The 9,195-nt window shown below is 46.4% G+C and overlaps 1 protein-coding gene and 1 long non-coding RNA gene across 6 annotated transcripts in view; one reads left to right on the top strand and one right to left on the bottom strand.

Annotated features, from left to right (window-relative positions):
- LOC115029386 overlaps window positions 1–2,105 on the bottom strand; it is an 11,100-nt gene extending 8,995 nt beyond the window's left edge. Inside the window, exons 1-2 of the long non-coding RNA XR_003834936.1 lie at window positions 1,874–2,105; window positions 735–1,331 (exon numbers count right to left, since the gene is read on the bottom strand). This is a non-coding gene — a long non-coding RNA (uncharacterized LOC115029386). The remainder of the gene's footprint in view (window positions 1–734; window positions 1,332–1,873) is intronic.
- Window positions 1,971–9,195, top strand: part of Enpp2 (ectonucleotide pyrophosphatase/phosphodiesterase 2) — a 114,111-nt gene continuing 106,886 nt past the window's right edge. For 4 of the 5 annotated variants that reach the window (XM_029469429.1, XM_029469428.1, XM_021182711.2 and 1 more), the window contains exon 1: window positions 1,971–2,368. In XM_029469429.1, coding sequence (XP_029325289.1) covers window positions 1,973–2,368 — 396 coding nt within the window. In that variant the 5' untranslated portion in view covers window positions 1,971–1,972. The remainder of the gene's footprint in view (window positions 2,369–9,195) is intronic. The other variant, XM_029469430.1, reaches the window with a different exon arrangement.

Raw genomic sequence — 9,195 nt, 5'->3', positions numbered from 1 at the left:
AAAAAAAAAAAAAAGAAAGAAAGACGGCTAGATGCAAATGGCTCCAACTTGCAAGGCCTGCAGTAGGTTTGCACACTCAGACAAGGTTGGATACAATGTAACCATGGCAGTGGCAACAGCCCTGGCTGTGAGATGGTATAGATGTCTAGCAGGTAGCATCCCAGGTGGGTGGCTCACAGGGGCCTGGGGTGGGTGGGTAGCTTGAGGAAAGGGACAAACTGACAAGGAAGTCAAGAGGGGGCTCAATTATAAGGAGAGAAGGGAGCGAGGCCACAAATATCCAATGAGCCCAGAGCTAGAAGATGGGGGAGAAAGGGTGGAGAGATTTCCTAGCTCCTCTGTAGTCATGCTATGCAAACCAGAACACTTTACAATGCAACAGTAGCCACTTGCCATTTCTTAGACTCTCCCTGAAGAAAGGCTAAGGGTTTTACTTACACCATTTCATTTAACCCTGCACATATACTTCACGATCCCTTCTTATTGATGGGGGGACTTGAGGCTTGCTGAAGTTAAACACATTGCTTACATTTTTTCTGACTAGAAAAAAAAAGAGGAAGAAGAAGAAGAAAGCAACTGCATGTGGCCAGTCAAGTTTAAGCCTCACACTGATATAAATATTATTCTGGTTGTATAACAACATTTGACTCCTGCATCCTTTTCTTGTGGGCTGATAACCCGGGGCTAGTTCTGTCAACTCATTGGCCTTGCGGGATGAAGTCCAAGTTTCCTACCGTGACTCACGAGGCAGGTCAGAGTCCAAACCCACACTCTCTTCTGTGGACACAGGCTCCCACACCAAGCGCTCCTGCTGGGTTCAACTGTTTTCAGTTCTCTGAGTGCAGCAGGGCAGCTTTTGTGTTCAGGGCTGTCTGGGGGGTGGGGGGTGGCATGTCTTTCCTCCTTTTCTCTTCCTGCCTAACTCCTTCAAGTCCTTCAAAGCTGAGGGTCACTATCACTTGAGTCCTTCTCCAAGCTGATGAAAACGAGAACATGGGGGCATCTCGTCTTTGCAGATCTTTATGGCACTTCTGATGGCACTGAACCGTGTGGAGCTGCTGACTGCTTGACCAGGGCTCCTTCCACAAGTCCATAGTTCCTGCCCGTCTGGGTTCATGTTTCTTGTTTGTTTTTGAGACAAGGTCTCACTCTGTAACCCAGACTGGCCTCAAACTAGTGGCAATCTTCCATGCCTGGCTAAATGAGGAGTTGGACCTTTTATTTCTTGCGTTACTTGGAACTACTTGCAATTGATCCTTCCCTTGTTCCCATGTGTGATGCAAGCCCTCTGTCGTCGAGCTCTCTCTCCCGACCTTATCATCTTGAAGGACCTAGGGGAAAAAAGAAAGACAATGGTTCTGATAGTGTTGGTGATAGCTAGACCTTGATTTCACCCTTATACCTCTGAAGCCAGATCTTATTCTTAGAGCATTTTTTTCAGTCTCTGGTAAAAAGCAACACACACACGAAGTTCTAAATGTAGTCAATAAATTCAAGATATCTGTGGCTATCAATGACCCATTTGCCTATCTGTTTAAAAAGTTCTAATATTTTTATAACTACCAAATTGAAGCAATTACACAGTTGCTTTATATTAGTTGTAATATCATTCAGTTTAGACTAGTTATTCAGAGCAGAGACCAAGATTTTGCCCTCTGGTTAGAAGATTGAACACATGTCTCTTGCTTCTATTTCTTAGTAGGTAAAATAGCAGCAAGAAGCACAGACCCATACGCTCCGGGGGGGCTGGGGTGGGGCATGATTGTCAAAATCCCTTTAAACATTGTGACATATTCAGGGGGTGGAAATATGGTGGTCATATCCCCCAGGGTGCTGCAGAAACTTTCTAGAACGCACACCGTGCTAGGTTCACCTGCAAATGCTAGTCTAGATATCCCCCGACATCACAACAGGAAAGTCCTGCCGCAGGCTCTTCAGGAAACAGGAACGAATCCTAGAGAAAGAAGGGGAAATGCACACCAAACTTAACAGGCTCTGCTTGAAAGATGAAAAATTAACCCAGCGCGGTTGGGGGTGGAAGTGTGAATGGCGGTGCTTGGACGCTGGGTCTTCAACGTCCGGACACTTTTCCTTCCCTAAAGCCATTTTAGTCAAAGGTCATGTGTGTGTCCTGTCAAAGGCCAGCTTCCAATGGAATCACTGTCCCCCGGGGATAGCGGGCCCCCTGACTCCATCTGCTTTGGAGAAATCCCAAAAGCAAACGGCCCAGCGCAAACAAGCGCAGTCAGGAGCCGGCAGTGCCGGGCTTAGCTCCCAGGTCCCCGGCCCGCAGCCCAGGCTGTGTCCGCAGCGCCCTGGCTGGAGCGAGGCACCCGGACGCCGCAGCATGAGCCGCCACGCCGATCGGGTAGGGTAGGCAACCCCTCTCTGCGCGTGCTCCACGGCTTGGGGCTCCCGGGTCACTGGCGGCTGCACCGTGCAGCCCGGGCAAAGCCTGCAAAGGGGCCTCGGCAGCAGCCGGAAAAACGTCCGGGGTTGGGCTGCCTTCCCGTGCCCTCAGCTGGACCAGGTTCCAGGCTCACAAACCCGGAGCTAATTTTGAGTTGTCCTTGCCAGAGTCTGTTTGGCTTTGCAAATGCGTATCTCGTTTCTGGAAAACAAGCCAGTGGAAGCTGCAGAGGGGCTAGGGACGAGTCTCAGCTCACCAAAACTCGAGCCTGTGACTAGGGAGCGAGTCCCTTTGGCCAGAGCCAGTCGCAGGGGGCTGTGAGCTCTGTCCTCTTGTGACAGCCAGCCTCCTTGGCCTTCTTGTTTATGACTCCTTGGACAAGCGCTTGGCAAGGCTGGGGAACTTTAAAGCCTTCAGTAGCATTCTCTGTGCTCTTTCCTACGCTTGTCTGAAGGAGACAGATCGTTTTTTCTGAGTGGGGAAGCCCTTCCCTGCAGCCAGATCCCAGGAGCCAGACTCTGCCCCTTTGTATTATTATTATTATTATTATTATTATTATTATTATTATTATTATTACTTTTCATTTGAACAAGTCCTTCGGATGGATTTTGCTAATTTTGGTTAAGTTTAGAGGGCCGGTTTCTCAACTGATCTCGAGTGCTTTTGGTCTGGACTTGGAAGTCTTCTAGGCTACAGCAGATAGGCAGCAAGGAGCGGGTGGCTAAAGGGTTTCAGAGATTGCTGTGTTTCCATTCTGGTTTCATCCTAACAGGTTAAGCAGGGAGCCATTTCTCACTGATAAAGGAGCAGAAAACAAAAGCCTTTCTGGGATTTGTTTATGCCTCTAACACCCAGTTCCATTGAACTAGGAGGTTCCCGGCACTGTTTCAGGTGTTTTCTGAACTTCCGATCCTCTCCAGAGGACCACCTTCAACTGCTACCCAGCGTTTTCTCTTTGAAAGAGTAGGTGACAAGATCTCCTTGTTCCCTACTTATCCCTTCATATCTAGCCAGGAGCCTTGGTCCACCACACTGAAGACTTAACTTTTGTTGAGGCCGTTGAAAGCCTCTGCACCAAAACCTAGACAATTTGCAACTCCTCTTCTTCAGGCTCTCCTGGAGCCATTTTGAATAGCTGGCTCTTCCCTCTCTTGTGTTTAGACTCTTAGCTTCTGTAATAATACACCTCCTTGTTCTCTTCTGCCCTTCTGAGTCATTACTTAATGCCTTAAAAAGCCCCATTCCAGATCTTTCAGTGTGTCCCTCTGGTCGCTCCTTAACTCTCTTCCCTGCCATCTAGACTACATCACCTCATTCATCCCAAGAGTTTCAACCACTGCAAACCCACAGAGTCTGGAGCACAGCCTTTCTCCTAAAACATCTCCAATTTGATGTTCCACCAAGCATCTCGAAGTCAAAGTGTTCAAAACTGAATCTGTCTTCTCCCTTCTTCCTCCTGCTCTGCTCTTCCATTCGGATGGCATCACCTTCACTTTAGACACAGCAGAGTCGCCCAGGGTGACTTGTCTTTCATGTTGTGCCTCCCTTTCTTCCCATTGGATGAAGTTCCTGTATGCACCGTCTAGTTTGTATTATGTATCATCTCTCTCTCCTCCATTGTTTGAGTTCAGGCATTCTGGTCACAGTCTCACATTCCTTTCGTTTGGGGCCAGTGCTGTCCAATCTGTGCCTTTATCTATATTGGTTATCTTTCTTTTCTCATTGCTGCAGGATGGGGGACTTACTTCTGCGTACTGTTAGAAGGAATAGTGTCCATTATTATAATGGTCTGGTCCTGGGAACATGTGCTGGGTGGTCCCCCTGCACGTGTCTGAAGTCAGGAAGCCAGGTGGGAGTGGGTGTGGAAGTAGGGGTAGGGGTAGGGGTGGGGGTGGGGGTTATGCTAGAGCTGAGCACTGCCCCTCAGCTAGGTTTTTCTTTTTACTGTCTTCAGTCTGGCACCACACCCTGTGGGATAGCGATGCTTATATTCAGGGTGGGTCTGTGGGTTTTCTGTCCTTTCTGGAGACACACTCACAGACATCCACAAGTGTGCCTTTCAGGTGATCCTAAATCCAATCAAGCACCACATCAACTTATCTCCATGGGGTGTTGGGTGTTCCTAAAGTACAATGTGGTCACAGACATGCTTTGTGAGATGTCTCTAGTGAAGTTTTGTATTTTTCTTTTAAGAATGATGTTGATAAGTACAGGTTCTCCACAACTAGCCTTTTTAAAAAAAAATGTGCATTGGTAGTTTTCCTGCATGTATGTCTGTGAAGGCCCCCTAGAATTGGGACTAGTTGTGAGCTGTCATGTGGGTGCTGGGATTTGAACCCAGGTCCTCTGGAAGAGTAGCCAGTCCTCCTAACACACTGAGCCACCTCTCCAGGCCCCACGACTAGCCTTTACCCTTACTCATAGCTCTCCTCCCACCCACTAGGCCACATCTCATGAGTCACTTTGCACGTTTTATACACACTGTCCACTAAGCAGGCAAAGTAACTATCCCCTCTCGGCTCACTAGCCTCATTATTGAAAAAGGACTCACAAAACACCCATGGAAGGAGCTACAGAGACAAAGTTTGGAGCTGTGACGAAAGGATGGACCATCTAGAGACTGCCATATCCAGAGATCCATCCCATAATCAGCCTCCAAACGCTGACACCATTGCATACACTAGCAAGATTTTGCTGAAAGGACCCAGANANAGCTNTCTCTTGTNAGACTATGCCGGGGCCTAGCAAACACAGAAGTGGATGCTCACAGTCAGCTATTGGATGGATCACAGGGCCCCCAATGGAGGAGCTAGAGAAAGTACCCAAGGAGCTAAAGGGATCTGAACAACATTATGAACTAACCAGTATCCCAGATCTCTTGACTCTAGCTGCATATGTATCAAAAGATGTCCTAGTCGGCCATCACTGGAAAGAGAGGCCCATTGGACANGCAAACTTTATATGCCCCAGTACAGGGGAATGCCAGGGCCAAAAAGTGAGAGTGAGTGGGTAGGGGAGTGGGGGGGGGAGGGTATGGGGGACTTTTGGGATAGCATTGGAAATGTAAATGAGAAAAATACCTAATAAAAATATATATAAAAAAAAAAAAGAAAAAGAACAAGCACTCAGTTGATAACCACCTTTTCCTCGGAACTTCCTGGACCATCCATGCCTCTTCCAGAGTGGGTTAGCAACTTTGCCATGGTCTCCTCACTTCTCCCGCCTCCTCCCCTCCTACCATCCTTTCAACTTTTTATTGAAAAGTTCTAGTCACCTTGCCCTAGCAGACGGTTCACACACGATACAGAGCAACTGCTTCTGTCCCACTGTTATTTCTGTCCTAGGATCTTTAGATCCTAATGCTGCCTGTCTCAATTGGGATGTTTCATGAATTCTTGTGATTGATTTTCCCTTTACTGCCTGCTCTCCCTCCCTGCTCTCTCCCTCTCTCCCTTTCCTCTTCCCCTGTCCCCTTGTCCTCCTCTTCTCTTCTCCCCTCCTGTCCCCTTCCCTCCCTTCCCTCCCTTCCCCTCCCCTCCTTTTCCCTCCCCTTCTCTCAGCTTCCCTCCCCCTCCCCTTCCCTCCCTCCCATTCCCCCCTCCTCTCACTTCCCCTCCCCTCCCATCCATTCCCCTCCCATCTGCTCCCCTTCCTCCCCTTTTCACCCTCTGGGTCTTATGTATCCCAGAATGACTTCAGACTTGCTATATAGATGATGGACTTCTGATCCTCCAGTCTCTCCTTCCTGACGCTTGCTATTTATTACAGGTGTGCATCATTATCCTTAGTTTTATGTAATACTAGGAACTGAATCCAGGGTTTCATGCTTGCTAAGCAAGCACGTTACCAAATGAGATATATTCACTAGGCCAAGGGTGCTTATGATGCTCATTTGGGGGACCGTAAAAAATGTGTGTGTGTGCAGGAGAACAACTTTATGGAGACAGTTCTCTCCTACTTTCTTAGGGGTCTGGGGCTTGAATTCACATCATCAGGCTTGTATAGCAAGCACCTTTATACAAGGAGCCATCTTGCCAGCAGCTGTTTTGTGCCAGCAGCTTATCCAGGGGCTAAGAATGAGTATTCTGTTCAGGGATTGGATTAGAAGATGGAGATATAACAGCTTATGAGAAACTTTTTCTGAGATACAATAGGGTAGATAATAAAGATTCATCATATTAGCAGGAGAAGTCACAGCCATCCAATTATTTTAAGCAGCAGGGGTTTAGAATTTCTGGATATTTGAGATAATGTTCCCAGTCTCTACTGTATAATCCAAATCTGAATTTGGAGACCTTTCCTAGAGCTTATCTATCCCTAGGCAAGAAAGGCTTTTGTAGTTTTGCTTCTGTTGACTTGATGAAAGCAAAGAAATCCTCTTTGGGCTGCAGCCCAGCAAGAGAGAGGGACACAGAAAGAGAAGGTACCTGGGGCCTCTCAATGGCCATGGAGAAAAACCTCCAAGAACTCTCTCGAGAACGATGGAGACCCTGGGAGACTGCAAGTGAGAAAATGTGGTTCTGATTTTCCAGTGAGAGAACTGTGCCTTTGGAAACTCTGAGAGGTGAATAGTGATTGCGTTCTATAGGGAGTTATTTAAACTTTAAGCTGTTCTTAAGCTCTGTGGGGCCATGGCTCTTTTGAGGTTTGGATGCACACTACTCTTCTTAGGGAAAAAAAATGTACAAAAGACGACACACAGCATTTTGAATAAACTTGTAGGGAGATTCATCCAAGTCTGTCCTTCAATACCCTTGAGTTGTTCAGGGCTTCTGGCTAAAATATCTTTAATCAAAGGGCTAATTAATTCAGTGAGTGTTTGGGAGAAGGGAGTAGATGGTGGTTAGGAGCCAGCATAATCAAATTATGCATGTTTTCTGTTTTTGAGAGGATCCTGTGTAATGTGTGCTAATGACCATGAACTTGGAGTCATAGGACCTGGGCTCACGTCTCTACTCTGGCAATCACTAGTTGTGTAACTTTTGCTCTGAATGGTTAATTCATTATCCGATTTTTTTAAAAGGATAGTTGGAATTTTAGCTAAAACGAAGCATTTGAAGGCATGTGGGCTGTGCTATACTTAAAAATAAAAAGGATAGGGGAAAGAAGAGGAGGATTGAGAAGGGGGGATATGCAGAGCTGGGGGAGATGGAGAAGGGAACGGATGGAAATTGTTCAGGAGAGAAGTGGTGGCTTCATGCCTTTAAGTTTTAGAGATTTAATCTGGCAACAAGATCGGTCATAAGACATTGCTTCTAAAATTAAAGTTAGGTTTTATAAAAAAAAGTCCAGAATAGCAACTATAGAAGATGAGAGTCATTTCACTCTGTACTGTTCAACCTTTAGAACATCATGTCTCAATGTGAATGCTACACATTAACTTTTTAGCAATTATTGTCTGAGCACCCACCATGGATCATCCACTGTGCTGTAAAAGGCAGATCAGATCACCCGGAGTTTGCAGTGTAAGGAAGGTCTGGCCAAGGAACAGGTGGCTTTAATTTGGCGTTATACTTTGACAGAGGAAACTTAAGTCCAGATGGAGCTACATAAGAGGGAATATTGAATCCAAACTTAATGGGATGGGATGAACTGTAGAATTGATGTCTGTCTACACTGAGATGCAGAAACCCGAGTAGAGAGAAGCAGGGTGAGTGAAGGTGATAGAGGAAAGAACGTTTCAAGATGATGCACCCTCAACAGGCTGAGAGCCAAGAAACTGAAAGAAATAATCCCGAGAGGTAGAGGATGAAAGACACTAGGCTAGGAGGGGTAGTGACGAATGCTATATAAAGCTACTACATGGCAATTAATCATTAGGAGAATGGGAACCAGTGAAGGCGGTAAGCAAGGCTGCACTGTAATGTGTTTTAAGGTTTGCAATGACTAGAGAATGGACAGTAGGCTGGAGAGAGTGGAAGGAAGAAGGAGAGAAAGAAGAGGCAGAAGATGAGAAAGAAGAGGAAGAAAAGGTAGAGGAAGAAGAAGAGGAAGAGGAAGGTGGTGGCGATCATGATGATGATGGTGGTGGTGGCAGACCAGGCACATTGGATGCACTGTAATATGTAATCAAGGAGAGATGGTGACCCCAGCCAAAATGGTAGCTGGGAAGATAAAAAGAGATAGGTCAGTTCACAAGTAACAAATAGATCAATGGGTCATTTGGAGGCATAAAGTAAGTGATGACAGACTGCAGGGATGCTGTAGAAAGGATGAGCACAGTCCGTATAATCTGTGAAAACGAAGTCTTAGAAGATTCCCACACCTGTCTTTGTGTCTTTCCTTTTGATGTGGAAGGGGGACTAGCATCTCCTGTCTTGGAGATGGTGTCACTGGGTCATGTGGTGGGGGATACAGGAAACTAAATTTCAATGAATTTAGTAAAGAATTTCACTGGGCAGTGGTGGTGCATGCCTTTAATCCCAGCACTCGGGAGGCAGATTTCTGAGTTCGAGGCCAGCGTGGTCTACAGAGTGAGTTCCAGGACAGCCAGGGCTACTCAGAGAAACCCTGTCTTGAAAAACAAAACAAAACAAAACAAAAGGAAGCAAAACAAAACAAAACAGAATTTCCTGACAGCTTTCCCAAGACAAGTTCCTTGCTATACAACTATTGTAGAAACAGTTAGAGAATCCTGGATAAGGATAGGTAGGCAGGAAGACACTGTAGTTTCTGTTCTTACTTAAGATTTCAAAACTTGCATCCACCTCCCTGACAGAATCTGTAGGCCTGGCATCTTGGTGCCACTGTGTTTACCTATGTCACATCCTCTGCCAGGAATAACC

The sequence above is a fragment of the Mus caroli genome, chromosome 15, assembly GCF_900094665.2.
Source record: "Mus caroli chromosome 15, CAROLI_EIJ_v1.1, whole genome shotgun sequence".
NCBI classification, from domain to species: Eukaryota; Metazoa; Chordata; class Mammalia; order Rodentia; family Muridae; genus Mus; species Mus caroli.
The sequence above is the reverse complement of the archived record's forward strand: the minus strand, read 5'-3'. Positions and strand labels throughout refer to the sequence as shown.